At 41.3% G+C, this 23,045-nt stretch overlaps 2 protein-coding genes across 5 annotated transcripts in view; both read right to left on the bottom strand.

Annotated features, from left to right (window-relative positions):
* Positions 1 to 6,911, bottom strand: part of myo15b (myosin XVB) — a 55,891-nt gene extending 48,980 nt beyond the window's left edge. Inside the window, exons 1-6 of one of the 4 annotated variants that reach the window (XM_019884890.1) lie at positions 6,736 to 6,911; positions 4,786 to 4,846; positions 4,628 to 4,685; positions 4,430 to 4,554; positions 1,846 to 1,941; positions 1,537 to 1,772 (exon numbers count right to left, since the gene is read on the bottom strand). In XM_019884890.1, the coding sequence (XP_019740449.1) occupies positions 1,537 to 1,772; positions 1,846 to 1,941; positions 4,430 to 4,554; positions 4,628 to 4,685; positions 4,786 to 4,788 (518 nt within the window). In that variant the 5' untranslated portion in view covers positions 4,789 to 4,846; positions 6,736 to 6,911. Of the gene's footprint in view, positions 1 to 1,536; positions 1,773 to 1,845; positions 1,942 to 4,429; positions 4,555 to 4,627; positions 4,686 to 4,785; positions 5,015 to 6,735 lie in introns of those variants that run through there. The other 3 variants (XM_019884889.1, XM_019884891.1, XM_019884892.1) reach the window with 3 other exon arrangements.
* Positions 6,912 to 10,956: 4,045 nt separating this feature from the next.
* llgl2 (LLGL scribble cell polarity complex component 2) overlaps positions 10,957 to 23,045 on the bottom strand; it is a 45,429-nt gene continuing 33,340 nt past the window's right edge. The window contains exons 17-27 of the mRNA XM_019884885.1: positions 22,092 to 22,288; positions 20,665 to 20,812; positions 19,131 to 19,278; positions 18,940 to 19,056; positions 16,732 to 16,898; positions 16,283 to 16,547; positions 14,403 to 14,553; positions 14,297 to 14,325; positions 14,101 to 14,148; positions 13,708 to 13,754; positions 10,957 to 10,977 (exon numbers count right to left, since the gene is read on the bottom strand). Coding sequence (XP_019740444.1) covers positions 13,708 to 13,754; positions 14,101 to 14,148; positions 14,297 to 14,325; positions 14,403 to 14,553; positions 16,283 to 16,547; positions 16,732 to 16,898; positions 18,940 to 19,056; positions 19,131 to 19,278; positions 20,665 to 20,812; positions 22,092 to 22,288 — 1,317 coding nt within the window. The 3' untranslated portion in view covers positions 10,957 to 10,977. The remainder of the gene's footprint in view (positions 10,978 to 13,707; positions 13,755 to 14,100; positions 14,149 to 14,296; positions 14,326 to 14,402; positions 14,554 to 16,282; positions 16,548 to 16,731; positions 16,899 to 18,939; positions 19,057 to 19,130; positions 19,279 to 20,664; positions 20,813 to 22,091; positions 22,289 to 23,045) is intronic.

Raw genomic sequence — 23,045 nt, forward strand, 5'->3', positions numbered from 1 at the left:
CTGAAGAGAACTGAGCTATCAGCAGGCTGCAGCACCAAGAGCTCATGGGCAAAGTTTAGGGTCGGAAGATCAGGGCTTGGATGGTGACAACCCACCACAGTTCTGGACTAAAGCTAATAGCAACAACAAAAACACAACAGGCCAAGGGAGACACAAATGCCGTTTTCCCCTAACCACCAGTAGGAGATGAGGGTAGACCTCAACAGGCATCCCCAGTTACCCACCACATCTCTCCTCCCAAACATAGTAGTATGGTTCACTATGGTAAGAGTGGGGCACCTAATTAAGCTTACAGGACCAGCAAAGGAAGAGATCAAGGCTGCTTTTGAGTGGCAGCAGGACAAGAACTCAGAGCTGGCGTCATCAGTGTCTTGTTCTTTTATTCAACTTTGAATGACGTTTACCATCTTCTTACATTGACATTGCTTTGATCGAGCGTGTCATTGTTGTTTTTTGTGGGACAAATGTTAATTATTCCCAGGTTTACTGTTTTAGGCAGGGGTAATTCTTCATGAAGTAGTGTGAGGGTTGGATTACTTTGGTTGTATGCAAAATAATTAAGAGCAAATTATGAGTTACCCCCATTGAGCAAACCTCGCTGCATCATGGCATTCATGCAATCAGCCTATGGCATTGTCCGGGAGTTATGGAAGGCCAGATTTTCTTGGGGCTTGCTGTCATCTCTTCTTTGTTTTGGAATTTGGTGGCCCTCATTTTCCTCTTGATAATACTCCATACATTTTGGTCAGCACTGTGATGGCATGGGTATGAAAGCAGGTTTTGGTGCTTCTGACGGTATCGACAAGGAGCCAGGTCCTGCTGGAACTTGAAATCTGCATCTCTAATCAGATCCTCACCAGAAGGAATCATGAAGTTCTCTAAAACATTCTGGTAGACTGTTGCAGTGACCTTGGATTTAAGAAAGGAGAGGGTATTGGACCCCAAATCCTGGCTGATTGTGGATACTTCACACCAGACCTACAGCAGCTTGGGTTACATTCCTCATGTGACATTCTCCAAACCCTTGGACCTTGATTCTCGAATGAAAGGCACACTTTACTTTCATCAGATCAGGGGATCTAGGAACCATATCCAACAGTCCAGGCTCAGAAGTGATTGACACAAGGTTCCCAGTTGTCGCCCATTTACCGGATGCGTCTGAATGTGGTGGTTTTTGAAGCAGTGACTACCGTCCCAATCAGTGCTTTCCGAATCTCTGCCAAATTCTTTAATCTTCCCTGTTTAATAATCCACTGGAGCCCAAGGTCATCTCTTTTGCCCGTGAATCTTCTCTTGTCACATTTTAACCCCCCACTAGAAATTCAACTGATATGCTTGGACACAGCACTCTGAACAGCCAGCCTCCTTAGCGCTTCACCTTGCTTTACTTGAACTTTGCAATGCTTTGGCCTTTATTTTCTGCACCAGTTAATGTTGCAACAATCAGCCCCACACAATAATCGGTCTAATGCTTTACAGAGAGTTGCAAAAGGTCTTTGCGACCCAAAAAAAGGACAACACAAATGCGCCACCTACTTTAGCAGGGGTTTTTCTAGTTCTGCTGATGGAGTGAAGGCACAGAGGCAGCAGGCCAGCAGCAACCAGCCTTGCAGGCTGTGATGTTCATTACCCAGGCCCCATGTGTGGTAAACCAACTGGGCCAGGATCTCATCCCTCAAGGCAGGTCGGTTCTGTCCTTTCTCAATGATGTAGTTTCCCAACAACTGCTCCTCTGAGTCGCTGAGGTCTGACTCACCTGTGAATCGCATGATCTAAGGAAAAAATGTTTTGAAATTTGTAAATAATGAGCGCAACAGATGAATTACATTGTGGTCCTTCCTATACCAGTTTATAAATTTCCAGCGCAGTGCGGGCATCTTCTGGTCCAAGAGGGGTCAGAGCTCTTTGGAGGGGGGTTCCCTGAGGTTGGATCCATGTGTCCTGTGGAGAGATTTTGTTTTTAATTAAAGGGGAACTAAACAACCATTTTTTCTTTGCACAAACAAATTGTATGTGCCACCATTCAAGAAAACACTGTCCATTCATCCATTTTCTTACGCTTAGATGAGCTCCTGCCACAGGGATGGCAGCTTTAGCAGGAAAGCCCAAAATTTCCTCTCCCCAACTAGTTTGTCTAGCTCTTTCAGGGAAATCCCAAGACGTTCTCCCCCCAGCCGGGAAACACAGTCTTTCCAGCGTGTCTTGGGTCATCCCTGAGGCCTCCTCCCGTTGGGATGTGCCCAGAACACCTCATAAGGAAGGCCTCTATGAGGCATCCTCACTATATGCCCGAGCCAGTCATCTGGCTCCTCTAAATGCGAAAGACGCTGTACTCTCAGGCCCACCATGATGACCAACCTTGTCACCCTACCTCGAAGGGAGAGCCTGGATACCCTGCAGAGGAAAGTAATTTTGTCTGTTTGTCTCTGGGATGTTGTTTGACCCACAGCTCATGAACACAGGTGAGGGTAGGAACGCACATCGACTGGTAAGTTGAGAGCTTCTCCTTTCGGGTCAGCTCCTTCTTCACCACGACAGACTGATGCAGAATCCACATCACTGCAAACGCTGCACCGATCTGCCATTTACCACTCACATGTGAACAAGACCTGAAGATAAAGGGCTTGAACAACTCCACTTGAGACAGGATCTCATCCCCAACCTGGGAAAGCCACTGCACCCTTTTCCGACTGAGAACCCTGGACTCAGATTTAGAGGTGCTAATTTTCATCATAACTCCTTAACAATTGGCTGTGAAATGCTCGAGTGAGAGTTGAAGAACGCTCTTTGATCAAGCCACCAGTACCACATCGTCTGCAAAAAGCAGCGATGCAATTATGAGGCCACCAAACCAAAACCCCTCAATGCTTCACCTGCACCTAGATATTCCGTCTGTAAAAGTTATGAACAGAATTGATGATAAAGAGCAGCCTCACTGTCCAACCCTCACTGAAAACAAATCCGACTTACTACCGGCAATGCGAACGGACTTTTACATCAGTGGCACAGGGATTAAACAGCCTGTATACTCCCGAAAACACCCCCAACAGAACTCCCAGAGGCACATCGTCGACCACCTTTTCCAAGTCCACAAAACACATGTAGACTGGTTGGGTGAATTTCCTCGAAGCCGTCAAAACATGCGGCCGCAAATCCGATGATGCGATCACAAAATCAATCATTTTAAGTCGTTAAGCTTGCATGACCATCTGAGTTTTATGTTATGTGTTGTGTTATATTATTTTGTTATTTTATGTTAACTGTTTTGTAAAGCGCTTCGTTACAGCTTAAGCTGTTGTCAAAGTGCTACATAAATAAAGATGCATTGTATTTAACTGCGGCCAAGGGTGTCTTTGTGTCAAGTACACATATGAACACCCTCATGTTTAATTACACAGTGTTCGTGATGGACGATCCGTGACAAGCACGAAAGTTCTACCACAGAACACCACTCGGGTTCTGATCAGGGGGCTGGACCTCCAAATCACGCTTTTCCAGGTCTCACTGTCATTGCCCACATGAGTACTGAAGTCCCCCAGCAGAACTAGAGGGACCACTCTCCAGCACACTCTTCCAAGGACTCCAAAAAGGGTGGGTACTCTGAGCTGCTGCTTGGTGCATAGGCACAAACAACAGTCAGGACCAGTACCCCGACCTGAAGGTGGAGGGGGATGACCCTCTTGTTCACTGGCGTGAACCCCAATGTACAGGCACTAAGCCGAGGCGCAATGAGTATGCCCACACCTGCTCTGCGTGTCTCACTTTAGGCAACTCCAGAGTGGAAGGGAGTCCAACCAGTCTTGAGAGAACTCGTACAAGAGCCTAGGCTGAGTGTGCTTAACACAAAGGGTTAGAAACTTGTATTTGAACCCACAACCTCTGAACTGTGTGCCTCTCCACCGGGCCATGGTTTTTTTTTTGTTTTGTTTTTTTTTTCCCATTTTTATGTTGTGTGTGTTTTTTTGTGTTTCTGCATCTCACTGTTGTGACTTGAATGCACTTACTACTTTTCTACATCGAATAAAAACAATTTCATTTGACTTGAACAACGCTACAATGCAGATGGGCAAGGGGCAGAATAACTCATTTAGGGGGAAATTTTATCATGATGCAAAAACTGGTGGCTATGTAATACTTTAGTCCATATCCTCGAAACAGCAATTTGGTAAACCTTGCAAAGAATCCACATTTTCCTTAAGCATGAGAAATGTTCTGCTGTGGTCAGATCGAGTATCATAGGGCCAAACCAATAGAAAAAAGGAAAGGCAAATCAAATGGCAGACCAAGTAAATGATTAATTCACAATGAGGAAAAGATGGTGATGACGTAATACTTGGCAAACAAACATACAAGCAGGGCCGAGAGGAATGAAAAATCTCAGGTATTGAAAAGTAAATCATTTGTGTGCGCGTGTTTCCGTGTTACTGACCTTTAGTATGGACTTGGCGTAGTGAGAGAATGGGTATCTGTCTACATCTTGAGGCAGAGTGAGGTTGTGTGTTGCCTTTACTTGCGGAGATGCAACCTCCGTCACTGTTGCCGAGTGTCGATATCCTGTTTGAAGGAAGTACACTGCAATTACAACCTGTCCAAACATCATTTTCCGGATTGTTTTCTTGAAGATCACCTGCTGCCCTCCGAAACCTTGCCGACAGTTCGGCAGGGATCTCCAACATCCCCACATCCTACCAGTAAAAATGAGATCAGAGTACAGTTAGATATTGGGGGGACACCAGCAAATCATATTTTACCTTTTTAGAGCAGAAATTGTCCTTTTTGTCTTACCATTGTTAAAAAGACTGAAGTCTTTTTCTTTTGGGGGTGTGGGGGAGAGGTCTGGAATTAGCTACAGAGATAGACAAACAAGCACAGAATCAGGAGACAGTTTTAGTCAATTCAGATGCCTCACATACCAGCAAATTCACCAGAGAAATCAATTGGTGTGACTATGTCAGTCCAGACATTCTGCTCGGATGTATTCACTCAGCTCTCCCCTGAGATGAGTGAATACATATGAGCAGCTTGGATTGTCGTCCTGACACACCCGCACACATGCCTGGCCTTTGTACAATAAGATATGAGAGTCCAAAGGTCCAAATCGTCAGGGTGGTTTCATTTATGCCGAGTTTTCAGATACACATATGGTTTATTGGTTTGTTCCACCATTCCAAATTAGTCATCGGAAAGCAGCAGCTTCGCCTCGTGAGAGGTGCCGAGCAAGGTGGGGTTGTATGCCGGTGTTCATCTCGGTGGATGAGAGGGTAGCCTTGTCCTGCCTTCGGGTGAGGGCATGGTTGCTGACTGTTTTTTTGGGCCGAAGGTTAATGGAAGACATTAAATTGTCCCTCGGTGTGCGTGTGAGCGCAGATGGTGGTTTATCTCTGTGTGCCCTGCGATTGGCTGGCAACCAGTTCAGGGTGTCCCCCGCCTACTGCCCGAAGACAGCTGGGATAGACTCGACCCTTGTGAGGACAAAGCAGATCGGAAAACGGATGGATATTCGCCAAATAACAGCTACCCACCCTTTTGTGAGTCCTTGCAGGGCGTGTCGTACTCAGCTGTGACAATGAAAACACTTGTTTCTCTATCCCACAAAGTATTTGTCTGTTTCATACTCTAAACTGTTTTTGAAGCACCTTATATCTTTATATCTATTGGTAGTACTTACTACGGGCGCTCACATCTTTTAAATTGAAACTGATGTTCCAATTCTAAACATTTTTTGTTGTGAATTTTCACTCTCAGCCTGTGTTGTGAAGTTGCTGTTGTTGTTTTTTTTTTTTAAATATATATATATATAATCCATCCATTTTCTGATCTTCTTATCCTCACAAAGGTCGCGGGGATGCTGGAGCTAATCCCAGCCGTCTTCGTGCAGTAGGCGGGGGTATGTCAGCCAGTCGCAGGGCACACATCGACGAACAACCATCCGCACTCACACTCACACCTAGGGACAATTTAGAGTGTTCCAGTAACTTGCCATGCATGTTTTTGGAATGTGGGAGGAAACCGGAGTACCCGGAGAAAACCCACGCAGGCCCGGCCGCAATATATAATCATCCGCAAAATAAAACACATGAAAGATAAACAAATGACTTGATGGCTGTCTGAGATATGGCATTCAGATTTTAAAAAATAATAAAAAATAAAGTATGGCAGGATAATTTAGCCCCACAAATTTCTCTTTTCATTGAGCAACACCAAATGTCATTCAAATAACACGGTAAATCAACACAGTGACATGCGGCATAAACCCAGACTATCGTTGCGTCTTCCATGTCATTCTGTGGATTATTTAAAGGTGGTGTCATGCCCAAAAATGACATACAGTAGAGCGTAAAGGAAATTTTCTTGAAATACATTTAGAGAGATTCAAGCGTGACAGGAGGATGAACATGAAAATGAATTTGCCGAATCGGTTGGTTGAGGACAAATCTAATCAAATTTAAGATCGTAGCATTTCATGGCACTTCCTATTGAAATTCTTGTGAATAAATATTCCATCTTTGACAATTAGTCATTTCATGTTGAAATTTACATTGCTTGGTTGAAGGTTTACGTCTGTTCTAATGAGCTATACTCTTTCGGAGCAAGCTGGACATATTTCATTTATTGATATAAATTAAAATAGGCTGACGGTACAAAGGCCTATTTTGGATCATTTTTGGCCAACGCATTTTTGAATTGGGTAAAAAAAAAAAAACAACAACAAGCAAAACATAGATATGTACAAACCTGTTCGAGCCGTGGAGCTAGAAGTCGATGACGCTCAGGATCCGTTGTCGCTTAAAATTTCACAATAAGAAAGGGTTGAAGTCCAAAAGTGGAGGACGACGAAGGAAGAGGCAGGGTGGAAGGAGTGTGTATACTTAAGTGACGCAGCCAAGATAAGTAGCTCCTTGAAGAATGTGATATGGTTTTACACAACGGGCAGTCACATATGTTGTTGCTGAGGTGATATTTATCAAATATTTTGGGAGTCATAAGGTTTGGGTTTGGGTTAGTTTTGGCTGGCTAGAGAATTAAAAAATAAAAAAACAATTGAATTATTTGAAGTAATCAACATGACACTTTCGGATAACAGATATTCAATTTGGTAAAGTTCTTGAGAAACAAATTGTTGTTTTATGCGATTTGTGTGATGATGATTTTCAAGGCATTTTGGTTGTGTTCAATGACTATAGTTCAGATTTGCTCAGATATTAAAAAAAAATAGATTTCCTCAATGTTCATGTTTTGCTTGTGTTAAATGTGTTTCACTCCAAGTAGGGGTGAAACAACTCTTCAAATATTTGGTGTGTCTCAATTATAAAAAAAAATATTACACAATGGCATTTGTTTAGTTCATTACCGAGCTGACAACCTTTTGGAAATTCACTTTCATAACAATTTGCCCGAATTATTATTTTTTTTAACCTACCTCAATATGTAATAGGGTAAAATATTTATGTAGTGTTCAGTAAGTCATGGTTTCAATATTTGTTATTGTAATGTATTTATAGCGTCAACCTTGCAATGGCGCACACAGTTGAAATCAGAATCAAAGTGTAGGAGATTTCAGCGTGCCATCGTCAAAAAAAACCAAAACAAAAAAAATCTGTATCCCTGGACGAATGAGCCAGTTTTCAACTGTCGTAAAAAAATCAAATCTCTTAAATCAGATCTCAAAAGCCAAAATTTTAACTCAGCACTCTATTGTGTAAACAAACTAACATTGGTGACAGACTGGATTAGATAAATTAAGGTCCGACAAAAATTTTGGTTTCGAATTGGCGCAATGGACTTGCACAAATGTTTTCTCGCATGCATGTTAGTGTATCCACTACTGCTCATGAAACAATGCCATTTTCATGTTATAAATATTCATTTATATATTTTTAACCTCATGGGCCTACCATTCTCTTGGCTGATTTTGTGATGTTTTTCTTTTTAACACCAGCTGGAGTGTTGGGCGTGACCGTTTAGCGGTGCACCTGTGTCTCGTTAACAATCAAGCTGCTGTTTATTTAAGGACTCTGACTTCTGATTATCTTTGTCAGATTATTGACCTTGATGGCTGTTTATTCCCAAATGCCATTTTCTAGACCTCTTGCTCATAGTCGCTTTGGTCTAGATCACCTTTTGTTTCATAAGTATACTTTTGAATGAGTTATTTTGGGTTTGTACTTGGTGTTTACTTTTTGGGATGCACTTTCTAACCGATCTTTGTTCAGACCTTGTCAGATTTATGCGGCAATGTACTCGGTCATTACTCACCTCAACTCAACTGTATTTGTAGAGCACTTTAAACTTTAAAACAACCACCGCTGTGTATAAAGTGTGGTACATGGAGCAAAAATAATTTATACAACAATAAATTAATAAGACACTACAAAGCAAGAAAACAGTAAAACTAAAAATCAAGTCTCATGCTGAGTCAAAGGCCAAAGAATAATAAGGGAGGTGGCACTTGGAATAAAATCTTATCTCGTCCTCTGGTTGTTTAACTAAAAAAAAATATATATATATATATAATTTGGGGCCACAGTAGTTGACTGTTTTTGTATGTCCACTCACATTCCAAAAACATGCACGGTAGGTTATCTGAACACTCTAAATTGTCCGTAGGTATGATTGTGACCGCGAACGGTTGTTTGTTGATGTGTGCCCTGCGATTGGCTAGCAATCAGTTCAGGGTGTGCCCCGCCTACTGCCCAAAGACAGCCGGAATAGGCTCCAGTGACACCCGCGACCCTTGTGAGGATCAGGACATCAGAGAATGGATTGATGGATGTTTCAAATTTATTGAGAATCTAAAATACGCATGTTCTAATGATCATAAATTTGTCATTTAACTATAAATGGGTGGATCGTCAGGGGGCTTGATTTAAAAACAACACCCAAAAAAAATGCATTGACTGAAAAAACGGTGCATGTAAACAGAATTGTTTATTTTTGAAGAGAGGACTGTGGCGACTCATGTGTTTCACTCTGATGGAGCTTGACTTGTTGGATCAGCAACAGCAATCGCAGTTAATGATTTTTTTTTTTTAACTATGTAGAACTTGATCGGCAGTCGCAACAAATGTCCAAGGTTTCAATGATGTCGCGATGTATCCATTACAGTGCCAGCAGAGGATAATAAATGAGAACTAAGGAAAATTCAACGAGGTCTCAAACATGAACTAAACAACTTTTAATAAAATTTAAAAAACTTATACTTATGTCTTGAAATCTTATTGCCATTTTTCAGTTTTTAATAAATGCGTTTTTTTATGTCTTGAATTTGTAAAAAGTCATATTTTTGTTTTTCACTAATGAAGGGTTCGGATGAAAGTGCATATGTACTGGTTGGGTTCGGTACCTTGAATAAGGTTAAGAACCACTGATCTAGTGCATTATGAACAAGGCAATTTGATTTAACGATTCAAGTTGTTATTTGTTGATATGAGCTGGCGATGTAGCAAACCAAGGCAATTTGCAAACGGTACTTTTTTAAATGGATGTTGAAATCACATGACGATTGTAAAATGCACCACCATCGAATGGAGACAACATAAAAATACAACCCCCCCCCCAAAAAACAAACGCAGGTCAGGGGTTGAAAGCATGCTATAATTAATCACAACAAAACTGCAAGGTGATGTCACAAAATAAAAATGGGCTGAATCAAGTCACTACAAAAATATATTCTCGAAAGATACCCAGTATTTTGCAACAAATTACCAAAATATTATTGTACAACCTAAACATCAGTTTACCCCACATAGGAAAGGCCCAAAAGGTAAAAATCAAGTCACATATGGTATACATAAAACAAGATTGCACTACGATATCTTTCAAATCACATTCATGAATTACAATATACATGGACAGAAGTTATTGTTTTGTCAAAAAAAAAAAACAACCCAAAAAAAAAGAAAAATACACAGGACAAATTCCCAACCCCATAAAAAATTCTGACAAGTACAACACTGTTAACTGCATTACAGCTTTGTCATTGTGACATTTGACAAGTTGCACTAAGTGAACAAGAGGTGGTACTAACTGATTAAAAAAAAAAATAAATCATGGTGGTTGAGATCCATGCACAGCCATAACTGCCATGTCATTAATTCATCCTACAGAATATAAAACCAATTAAAGCCAGATAAAGGAAAGGCAAACCAAGGAACGATACATTTTCTCAAACTTCATCCATCCAAATTACGACAAGATATGAGATCTCTTAAAATGCAACCATTAACCTTAACAACAAACCAAATGCATTTAAGTTAACGTGTACTAGCTGCCAGTGATTAAGGCTTTCCTATTTCAAGGAAATGTATGCATTTCTTTCACAGTTTAAAACAGTTCGCAGAGTGTCAGAACATGTGCGACACGCTTGTGTCAAAAACGCCCTCTTTTACGAAACCCAGCTGAAATCAGCTTTTTTTTTTTTTTTTTGAGGGGGCACTATCCTGTCTCACGCAAATTTATTTCAACTTTTTTTTTTGTAATCCAAGTTCAGTAATTCAGAACACATTCTCATTTGCAATTCTGAACTGGACGCTGACAGCAGAGTAAAACAAAGCAAATCCTAAAAGTCAATTGACGATCGTATCCCTTTTAAACAAGCTCGAGTGGTATTCAAATTTTAAAAAGTCATCACGACTAACAAGGCATCCAGCTTGTGAGACACTGAAAACTCAAGTTTTCTGTGTGATAAAATCTGGCACTGGAGTTGCAAAAAGACGAAAAAAATTGCATTGAAATAAATGGTTGTTTTCGAGTTGATGGTCATCCCCCGCAAGTGGTGGCGCTCCTTCAACTTTTGTCTTCAAAATAGGCGAGACCTCTCTTGAACCGGCACTCTTAGCACATGCTACTCCGGAACATTTTGGTCAAGACATGAGAAGGGGGCCCTGAGAATCTTTGAGTTCATCAGTCACAGAGCGAATGTAGTGGTTCTGAAAGCCGAGGCCATTGCTGGAACAAGCTGATCGGATGGTCAACAATCTGAAGATAGAGTGAAAAGTCATACTTTTTTTTTTTTTTTTTTGGTGGGTGGTTAGATTACCATTTTTTCTGCACTATAAGGCGCAACTAAAAGCATTCAATTTTCCCACGAGCCGACAGTGCGCCCTATAATCCGATGCGCCTCATATATGCACGCTTGTGTTTTTGCGTCTGTAATCGGCAGCATTTTTCACAGCGCCATTTTGTTCAGCGGAGATGCCAGCGCTGTTGCAAAGTCTGCGTCGGTGCGGCTGGATGGATGGCTGCTGGAGTTGAGGATGAGGAGATAGGAGCATCGGCGTGGATGCGTATTTGGACCTGAGAGTCGCCGCTTGGAATTGAAGCGGATTTTCATGGGACTGGAAATATGAGCCAATCTCTTTTTTCATCAATGGACGCAACAGCTTCTTGTTTGCTCTCAAACTTAGCTTGTAGTGCAGACGTGTGCACATTTTCAGCATGACGTCTCTGATCCACTGGTGAAAGGACACTTTGATTCGCTCCTCTTTCATCTAGAACTGCTACAATCAACAAAGTGTATGCAGAAAATGTGGTTAAGATTGCATGACTGTCTGGGTCTTATGTGTTGTGTTGTATTATTTTGTTAATTTATGTTAACTGTTCTGTTGATGGTGGCGCGGGTACCCGCAGCGGCTCCTCTCTCTCCTGTGGTTGCACTGTGGTTTCGAGGAAAGAAATTTCATCTGTGCTGTATGTTGCACATCGAGCATATTTGACAATCAAGTTGACTTGACTTGGTGTTCGAGTCACTTTATATTCCCCATTGAGTGTTTCCCTGTTAGTGTTCCAATGCTATCTAGTGGTGATTATTAGCAGGAACCAAGTGTAACGTAAACGGGTTCTGCCCGACACTAATTGACGTGTGCATTCACCAACACACACTCAAACAGACAACTACTTTGTGAGCTCTGCACAGCCATAATGAAACGAAGATAATACCAAAAGCATAGTTAACTACCATTTGTATTTATGTTTCATGTCCGTGTTTGTGACCAGTTCTCATGGCTTTGTTGCAGCTGCACACGGTTGTGAAGGCTCCATATAAATATAGCTGTATTGTATTGTAATCCTTTAGCGTAGCACCATCTAGTGCAGGGGTCCCCAACCGCCGGTCCGCGGACCGGTACCGGTCCGCAGGGCATTTGGTACCGGGCCGCACAGAAAGAACTTGCCTTATTTCCGTTTTATTTATTTTGGAATACGAAAGATGTTTTATTTTGAAAAATTACCGGATTCTTCGTTACATCCGTCTGTGTCGTGCTTGACTCACGTCTGCCAAGCTTCTCGGTCACGTGACTGATGGCGCTCAAAAACAAAACGCTGAAGCCCGCGAAATGAGTAAAAAAGCTGCTTGGAGATCGCAAATGACGGCGGCCTTAAAAGTACGTTCGAGACAACTGGATTAAAGTTATGGCTGAATACTCTGAGATCGCCACAATAGCACTGCTGCTATTTCCGACATCCTACCTGTGTGAGGTGGGGAGTTTCTGCAGCAACGGCGACTAAAACAAAATTACGAAGTAGACTGGACATAAACCACACACTCGAGGTGTCATTGTCTCCTATTACCCCGAGATGGGACTGTCTGCAGAAAATCAAGCTCGGGGCTGTGGTGAGTCGTCATTTTCATGCACTTTGAATTTGCGTTGTATCGTATTTTGAAGGCATTAAACATTACCGTCGCGATAAGAGTGTTGCGACCAGATTAGACGCTCCTTGTGTTTATTATGATATTTCGAAAACACCACAGTTTTCATGCAGCTCATACCATATTATTTTGTTGTATTAATCCGCCACACCTTAAATGCCGGTCCCTGAAAATATTGTCTGACTTAAACCGGTCCGTGGGGCAAAAAAGGTTGGGGACCCCTGATCTAGTGGATGTGTAGCGCAACCGCAGCCACTATTTTTGCTTCTATTCTATGCGCCTTATAATGCAGTGGGCACTATATATGAAAACCGTTTTAAAACAGGCCATTCATTGAAGGTGCGCCTTATAATCAAAGTGCCTTATAGTGCAGAAAATACGGTACAACCCAACAGCGCACACATTAACTGTCAAAGGGAAACAAACATTTTATGTGCAAAATTGGTTTATGCTTGTGGAACGGTGGCAAAATGATACTGGAAAACTAATACTGTGTCGGGCTAAACAGTTTTCGTGTTTGTTGAAAATGAATTGAAGTGCAAAGTTCAACGGCTAATGGTTAAGCATGACACGATGACATTGGCGAATAGGGCTGGGCAACATGGCTGAAAATTGTTTTCATTTTATATCAGTACTTCATAACAGCCGGTATTTATGATTATTGCTTTTTTTTTTTAACAAGTCAAAACAACACAAAATATTACATGGATAAAAAGGCAACTATCGTAGATTTTTCATGGGCACATGCATGAATTTGCTGATTTTTATTTATTTTTTTAATTCTGGAATATTTGTTGTTGCTGACAAAGTTCTGATCCACACGTTCACCCATTCATAAGAAATTGTGAAAACTAGTGGAAATTTGAGTATTTACCTGTCAAGTTGATTTGTGATTTGTGTGTGCCCCTAAATTTTCTACTTGCACTCCTAAAATTTCCAGTTCGGTGTCATTGTGCTCATAAAAAAAAAAAAAAAAATTGTTAGTCTGGAGCCCTGTGGTACCCGAGGGGCTGTATTCAGATCCTCTCGTAAGTAATGGGAGTAGGTAATGTGTCACGTACCTAAACATGGTCACCTTCCAGTGACTTTTGAATCTCATGCAGCACTTCTGTATGGAAAAAAAAATCACTAAACTATTCACTCATTCATATTAGGCAACAACTTGCTCTAAAAATATTTTATAGAATGGATGCAATGTCAACTATTTTTTTCCTGACAATATTGCTCATAGTGTTTTCCGATTATAGAAGAAAAATGCTTGCAGATAGAAGCACATGGCAGTTAAAAAAAAGCAACTCTTAGATGATTGACAAACATCTTTCTTCGACATGAGTACGGTACACTCACACACACACACACACGCACACGCACACGCACACACACACACACACACACACACACACACACACACACACACTGAATATACATACACATACATATATCAATTTACTCACTCTCATCATTCAGCAAAGCATGCTCCATCACACGTCTAGCAGAAATATCTGGAACACACACAGGTAGCAGTGAAGTGAGCACAATGAGCCGCAGGAGCGAGAAAGCGAGACTAGTAAGACAAGAAGTTATTTCCTGGAAAAGAACACATGCATGTTAAGCCTGCTGATGTATTACAAGCATAAGTCTTTGTTTTACCTGAATCCTCAGCTTCTTGGCTGGTTTCCCTAGGGTAGTGTTCAGAGAAAAGAAATTTAACCCTTGAATTTATTGGTGAACTCCTCAATTAAATGATCAAGCAAACCTGTAGGCAGATAAAATTCCGTCCGGCTTTGGCCTGCTTTGAATGGAGGCATGTGAGGAAAGTGGAACCTCCACAAGGCAGCAAGGCTCCACGAGGAAACGACTGGACAGTGAGAAGCGCTCAAACTCAGACGGAGAGATGAGGTAGAAACCTGAGGAGAGTCAACAACAGTGTTGTCACAGTTACCTTGAAAGTGTAACGATTACTTAATCGATGACTTGATTTAAAAACTAACTCGCTTAGATTACAAATTAATTTTTTACCTACACTCAGCAACTGGCGACAACACACAAAAATGCCAACCAGTTTGCCAATATTTTTCAAGTGCATTTTTGATTATGGTTTTATTGAAAATAGTCTTGATTTTACTTAACCCTTTCATGACCCTGTAACCTGATAACATGATCATCTGTCCACTTTCGTAACCACTGTCCCTGAAAGGGTTTGAACATAAATCGGCTCTTTGATTTTATGGAAAATGATGAGTTGTTCTAGACTTCACACAAGTACTTTTCCTTTCATAAAATACAAAATAGAGGCAGCCTTGTTTTGACCTGACAAATTCAACTGTTAATACAGAATGAAAACTAACATTTATAGAGTCCTTGGTTGATAACTGGAACTACTAAAATCTTCTTAGCATGTTTTATGAACAGTGAAACGGATGTTAATGTTCACAGCATCACTGCAGCAAGTAGTTTTCAAATGCATTTGACCACATAAATACAGTAAAAAATACGTTTTAGGTGTTTTTTATTAAAATATATTAATAAAGGGCTTCGCGCACCTCCTCAGGCAGTATCGGGGCTGTGGTAATTATTTCAGTATGATAAGTAACCACTAGATGGCAGGAGTGGTTTTGATCATCAACAAAAAAAGCTCTCCAAATTTGAGAAAAACGTCTGGCACTGAATGAGTTCATTTGATTTCTGGTCTGCAAATTGTAATATGTTCACATGCTTGTTACCAAAAAACATGGTCAGATTAGAGTACCAACATCATCTAGTCAGCATAAAACTGAACAAGTTGCATCCAAGAAGTTGCCAGTACTGGCCCTGCAGTATCGCACATCACTAGTAATAACACAGTTCACCACTAGAGAGCAGAAATGACTTAATAGTATTTCGGTTCATCTATATTAGAGAATAATATTGATTGATTTGTTTTTAAGTCACTCTAACAGAGACTCTTCCAACAAGGAGAGGAAGGAGCATATACCTGTATTGTATGAGGCACACCTAAAAGCATAACATTTTCTCAAAAGGTGACAGTGCACCAAAATTGCAATGTGTCTTATATATTCTGTTTTCTTATACATAGTATTTCACACGTTCTGTAAAGCGCTTTGTTACAGCTGCAGTAGTTGTGAAGGCACTATGTCAATAAAGCTGTATTGTATTGTATTGTATTCCTTTAGCGTGACTCCATCTAGTGGACGCAGAACGCAACCGTAGCCACAATTGTAAATTCTATTCTATGTGCCTTATAATGCGGTGCACCCTATATATGAAAACAGTTTTAAAATAGAAGGTGCGCCTTACACTCCGTAGCGCCTTATAAATACGGTACGTCGTGCCTTATTCGCAACCTCTGATAACTTTTTTACATTTTGTCACCTTAGGCTGGGTGCACATAGGATTTTTCAAATCTTAAAAAAAAAAAAAAAAATACGTCTTTGGCAGACCCCACACATAAAGCTTGCCTCGGATTGGAGTTCATTGGGGCAAATTTCCTCGTCGGAGTTTGTCAAAGAACAAGCATTAAAAAGTGATGATTGTGAAATATTGCAAACAATATATACAAACAAATGTTTGAAAGCATTCTGTATCGTGCCAGAGAGATTTTCTTTTCTAGAGATTGAGACTTGTAAATACTTTTACCTTGGCCATGTCTTGTGAAGACACATGAAGCAATGCCGCTGACATCTTCTTTGCGGATGCAGGGGAAACGCACCTGCAGCTTCACCCCTGGTAAGGATATCACATGAAGGTCGCCTTGATTTGTCAAAACCACCAGGGCACTCTCGCAATAGTCCTCTGATTGGCTGCTGCCGAACCATGCCACGGCAACCCGCCGTACACGGGAGCCATCCATAGCTGTTAGCTTCAGCTTCATCTTGGCACTCACTTTAGGAAGGGTGAATACCTGTGCAAAAGAAAGTATCAGTTTGACACTTCAAGTAATTTCACTTCTCAAATGTTTCACCTCTAATCACCACTGGAACTGTCAATATTGCAAAATTTGGTGGAAACCCAATTCCAAGTAAATACAGAGCCAGTATCAGCAATAAAAATAGCATTGCCTTTTGGGTGCTTTTATCTGATCTCACCTTAAACTGTTCCTCAGATGTAACAACAAGGTGATGGGACCCCTGCATATCAGGCGAACGAGCAAGGTCATGGGCGACCTCCAGCGGCTCAGGGAGAGGAGTCCCGTGACCATCCAATACTACGAGGCCAACAATAGGGGCCCGATGCATGAGCTGGATTTCTTTTGCTGCAGAAGTAGGGGAAGAACACAGACAACACAAATTAGGCCGTCCAAGGATTTTGTGATCTCGTGACCACATCTTGGGGGTAGTATTTGTTTTCAGTCTTGCCATTTTGTTTCTGCTTCCCGGCCACGAAGATAAACTTTATTGTCACTGGTTGATATTTGCTGCGCATTTTTTTTCCCCCCAACCCAATTTCATGGGTTCATCGTTATATGTGTAGGTATGTCACAAAACTGAAAAAAATATATACACATTTATATATTTTCTAATTCCAACATTATTATTATTATACTAGGGTTACACAATGGTGGCTTATGAAAACAATGCAATTTACTGTATGCCGTGGCATCGGTTCCCCATCAGTGACGGTGTGATTGTGGCTGTCTGTCTCTATATGTATGACTGACTGGCAACCAGTTTAGAGGTTAGTGCGCTTTTTGCCCAAAGTCAGCTGGGACCGGCTCCAGTAACCCTCGTGACCCTCTTCAGGATAAGCGGTGTTGAAAATGGATGGATGAATTTACTGTATTAATGAAAAAACGAACAAAATTGATTTGCATGGCCCATTTGAAAAATCTATTTCCCACCTTTGACTTGCAGTATATGGAACCTTGTGATCAGCTAGCTTATTTAGCACAGTTCTCGAGGGCAGCGATCCGCATTTTATTCTTTCTTTGCACCTGGACTGCTTTCACGAAAGGACTTTTTTTGACGGACCGTCAAAGCTGTGGCGCAGCGTCACATATATGACGGCCCTTCTGCATGCATCAGATGACTGTAGCATTAGACAGCCAGTCTAGTTTAGCTAGCTGCCACAACCGCGGTCATTTTTGGAAAAAAAAACAAAACAAAACAAACAAAACAAAAAAATTGCATCCACTTACCAAACAGCAATTAATTGTGTCATCTTTTGATCATACACCCCTGCCAAACCGGCAATCCCCCCCACTCCCACCCAAATAAACACAACGTCACCCCCTGACCCCTGCGCGAATGATTGCCAGTCCGCGAAAAGCGGTACACAGCACTTGTTTAAACCAGTCCGTGTTACAAAAATAAAAAGGTTGAGGACCACTGCTCTATATATATATATATATACTGTTAGAATAGAAAAAGACAATGTTGTCATGTTTTAAAGTTTCATCTTGTTACATGCTTGAGTGACCTCGAAATGCTTGTGTTCAGAGCATCTTGCACACAATGGAAGCATAGTGTCAGAGAGATCAAGGGACCCGAGCAGATGGTACCTCACTATATCTCATTGAGAAAGAGTTAACTCTCACTAGTAGACACACTGGCGCCTGTTATCTGACAACTTGGAAACTAAGATTTAACCTTGGACGGAAGGGAGTGCTTGTACACTCCATCATGAGAAAGGGTCATGAGCCAGGTCACAGACGTGACAGTTCATGGAAATACCGCTTGCTAAAATGTCTACATTTCTGTTGGTTTATGGATGTTGGTGCTGGTACCAAGAGAATGCTTTGTCTGAGGGGCGACCCAATGGGGCCGTCCAGGGGTGCGGCATGTTAATAAAGATGGGAGTGTTTTTCTGATATATTCCTTGTAATTTGCATATACAGTCAATAAAAAGGCCGGCAGAGGTTGCAGAGGTTGGGTATCATTTGGGAAGCTCACACTGAGTGGCTTCATTGAAACTGCACCTCCTGCCGGCAGAGGATGACAATCTGTTCCTGTGTTCGAGCCTTTGTTGGCCGTCCGAGCGAACATCTCTGACAATAACATAGATAGCAATGCCATACCTGGGTTTTACTTTGAAGATGACTGTTGGAAACAATTGTTGCGGAGGGCTGACCGAACTTCAAATAGAGGCTGGCTTGACCGCAGTCAAGCTAACTGACTGACTGCAATATGCTTAGAACGCAAAAGCGCAATGACAGACTGGAGCGCAATATTCAATTTCTGGTGCTCATGCACACCAGCGCACCACCTCTGCGCACCCTTGACTGTAGTGATGACTATAGTGAAGCAGAGTGGACAGACAACTATGAACCCATTGTATCCCAAAATCTAATGCCTCACCAGGGTGTGCAGTGATGGGCTCATCTGTCCGATGCTCGACAGAAGGAAGCCGGAGTATGAATACATATACACAACCCCCATTGGTCCCCGCCCAAAGCGAAGGTGTATTATGTGAACCTAGAAGAAAAGAGGTGGATATAAGAAAAGGCATTTTTGTGTATTCAAATCACATGTTGAATTTGGTGACTCACTGTCTGAGAGGAAGGTGTCAGCAAAGTAAAGTATCCGCACCAGACCGGTAAAAGAGTCATCTGACGAACGAGCCTCAATCTTCCTTTGAACAGGAGCTAACTCCATCTCGGCTAGCTCCGCCTCCAAACGAGCATTTGCCTCCTGGAGCTTTTTGGTGGTGATGATAACAACAATCCAAAAAAAACAAAAATACAGAATATGTTAACACAGAATAGCTAAAGAGATGAGAAGTGGGAAACTTGAGTCACATGACTTGGACTCGAGTCGACCTATGTCGATAATTTGTTTCCTTGCGACTTACTGGGGAAAAAATTCGCATTGACTTTGATTTGGCATTCATGAGACTCGACTCGACTCTACTTTTACTTCAACTCCATAACTTGACAAGTGCTTCTGTTTACATTGGAAAATCTTTTTTTTTTTGTATTGCGCATGCCACCAATTTGGTAACTGCAGCAATGACAGCTACCATTATGCCCCAAGCCAAAGACAAGGGCGGAGGCCGACTCGTTTAGCAAGTGTGACAAGTTGGATTCAAGAATTATCATTTTGCTGAACCCGTGAAAAAAAAAAAAAAAAAAAAGAAAGCAATATGCAAGATTTGCCGTTCGATGATGTGAGACATCTACAAAGTTTAGTTTGATCTGCCAGACGCAAGGCAGTCAAGGAATCTGAACTATGAAGTTAAGCTAGCTAGGTTAGCTCAACAGTTTAGCTAGCAAATATGAACTCAACTTGATATCAGTTCAGCATTTAATTGAGAGGAAAATAAAGTGAAAGATTAGGCACCATGGTGAGTGTAACCTTGACACTATAGCATTAAAAAAACAGTCAATTTTTTTCAGCATTGACATCTATATATAGACTCCACTTTTCGTACTTTTCTGACCGTTAGCAGTTCCGCTATATTTGATGTGGCAGGGCTCCCGAAAACTATTGCACAATAACTGGATAGAACTTCATTAAGCTACAACCTACAAAGTTCACAAAGTTAAGGCATTCACCCTTTTACACACACTAATCGATTTGGGAAAAAGACTGGCACAAAAAAAAAAAAAAAAAAACATGGAGGTTTTAAATTTGATGATTAGACACGTTCAGCATATCTCAATATTTATCATCACAGTAACAGTGTGATACTCATACAAAAAATTCATCTCAATAATTGAAAAGTATGTTAATTTCATGTGTTAATTTTTTTTTAGATTTAAATCATTTAATTTTTAGAGATAATTTACATTTTTGTGTTATGATCCATAAAAAAATATTTTATCAATCCAATACATGCTGTGACTGAACAAGATTTTGTGACTTGACTTACGACTTGCTTGAGCTAAGTAACTACTTAACTTTTACTGGTGGTGATTTAACGTAACTTGCTTGACTTTTTTTTTTTTACCACAGCAACTTGGGACTTGCTCGAGACTTGGAACTTGTAATTACTCCCTTCATTTACTCTTATTAAGATAAGCAGTAATACTGTACCACAAAGACTAGTTGAATTTTTATTTATTTATTTATTTTTTACACTACCTTGGCAGCATTGTTGACTTGATGTTTCCGTAGTGAGACTCTGCTGTGCCTTATTCGTCTAAAGGACTGCCGGAGTGATTTTTTAATGCTTTTCACCCGAGACAGAGGACCCTCCATGGCCAGCTGGTCACTGGGGTTGAGAGTGCATCTAGAGAAAAAGCCATTTCACCACACATAGTTGACACAGACAAAAATACAGACATGAATAATATAACAACATGAAACAAATACAGATTTATAAGCTCCCTGATATTATGTAAGGCATAAAAATACATAATGCATGAAAAGAAAAAAAAACGATAACTGCAAGTCCCATAATATAGAAGCTATACGGTACCACTGCACTGTTGTCAGAGATGAAAGTGAACTTTCCTGAAAATTCCGGAAAAAATCGGGTCGGGCCTAAAATGTCAATCATTGCTGCGAGTTCGGGTCAGGCTTCTCTCTCGCTGACTTTTTTTTTTTTGAGGCCGTGAATAGTTTTGGCCACGAGAGACCGTGGTTTGCAAAAAACAGAAGCGGCGTCATCACAACACGTACTGTACTAAACTCTCGCAATGACAATTCAAAAAACTCCTTCACATCTTTATGATCCAGCCGTCATTGTTCTTTTTGGTCTCGCTGCTTCTGTCTCTTCAAGTGCCGCACACGATTCTTAAGGACATGCACCCTTTGTGGTTTCCGTTCTCGCCGAAATTTCGAAATCTCAGAGATATTGCGAGGCCATGAGAATGCGAGGCGAGGGTATTACTGTTGTGGCGACGCCACTCGAGCTCGTCCGCTGCTCTCTACTATGCGTGCGTCAGCACGAACATGTACGCAAGCGCGTCTTTTGATTTCAACCAATAAGCGCCGACGCAGCGACGTCACACACCCAACGTCACACACAACAACAGCTAAGCTAAGCGAGCCGAGACGACACTCAAAGTCGGACCGACACGTTTTTCTGCCAATCTGTGTGTTTCCCTTTTTGTCCAAATATATTTTTTACGACAACTGTCTTGTCCACGGTGTCTTTTATTCGTTCCACTGGGGTTTAGCAAATGTGTTGATAAAGAGACGAAAATCTCTACTGTTACTAGTGTTAGTGTCTCAACATGGCTACGCTCGTGAAAGCAAAACAACGAACTCAAACGCGTCTTCGTTCAATGTTGTCAACTAATATCCGGATTAATTTTAGGCAAATTTTCCTCAATTCTCCGGAGAGATCTTCATAAAAATGTGAAAAACCCGGAATTCCGGGAAAATCCGGAGGACTTTCATCTCTGTGTTGTGCATGACACAATCAGGCACAAATGATATTCTGTAATGGTAAAAATTTGATGGCTGGAGAGATATCGTTTGATTTCTACTTTCAGCACCCATCATTTTTATGACAATGGCTTTATAACTCGAAACATGTTTGAGTTCCCAAAGTGTCTCCTTACTTGATGAAGACATTGATTTTCTGTTGGTAATCAAATAATCCAAAGCCATGGCTGGTGCCATAAGCAACCAGCTTCCACTCGGAGTGAAGACAAAGAGCGGTGACCACGGCAGGAGGCTGACATTGCACAACAGTGAAGGGCTGGAAGCCTGCCTCAAAACGGACTGGCTCATCTCGAACATCAAGACGCGTGTGCCCCTAAAAACAACATTATGTATATGTGAGAGAGAGAGAGAGAGATCAAAGTTTATGGCCCAAAAATGTGGAGTCGGTATTGTATATTACATGCAGCAAATTAAGTAGCTCACTGCGAATAGCATTTCAGGTGAGGACACACCAAAACCCAGGTTCCCGAATATTGGGTGCATTCGGAAATACGCTACGAGAGTGCTGCTTCATGCAGACCGTTCCGAAACTCAGAGCATTGTTCAAATGGTAGGGAACACAGTTTAAAAAATACAAGTAGTTGTCAATGTAGAACTCAAGGTCATGACGTGACTGTAACAAGTGGCATCCCAATTAGTCCCTTCCAGATTTTTTGGGGCTCCGAAAACAATTTCAGAAATAACAGAAAGCAACAAGGAAACAGTGTGATTTGGAAACATTTCTCGATTTCAAAGTGACAGTGACTAGGGAACATTAGTTTCGTTGTCTGCTAGCTAGCTTACCATACTTAGCCTCTGTCTGTTCCCTTGGTTTTGAGATATTGAGAAAATAAGTGTGGTCAATAAATTCACTATTTTAGTCCATGTTTTATATCCGTCTGGATCTTTTTTGGGGTGGGGGGGCAATTGTGAAGAACCAATGGCGTTTTACAACTTTACTCTTTCCGTCTTTGGGTGAACTTGTTGCAGCTTTACAATAGTGTTTTTTATGCCAACGTTCAAGCCGCTGAATTCCATGAGAGCAGTTAAAAAACATGGCACAAAGCGCACCTGCCATTGTGCTACTTAAG

The sequence above is a fragment of the Hippocampus comes genome, unplaced genomic scaffold (genome assembly GCF_001891065.2).
Source record: "Hippocampus comes isolate QL1 unplaced genomic scaffold, H_comes_QL1_v1.1 scaffold120, whole genome shotgun sequence".
NCBI classification, from domain to species: Eukaryota; Metazoa; Chordata; class Actinopteri; order Syngnathiformes; family Syngnathidae; genus Hippocampus; species Hippocampus comes.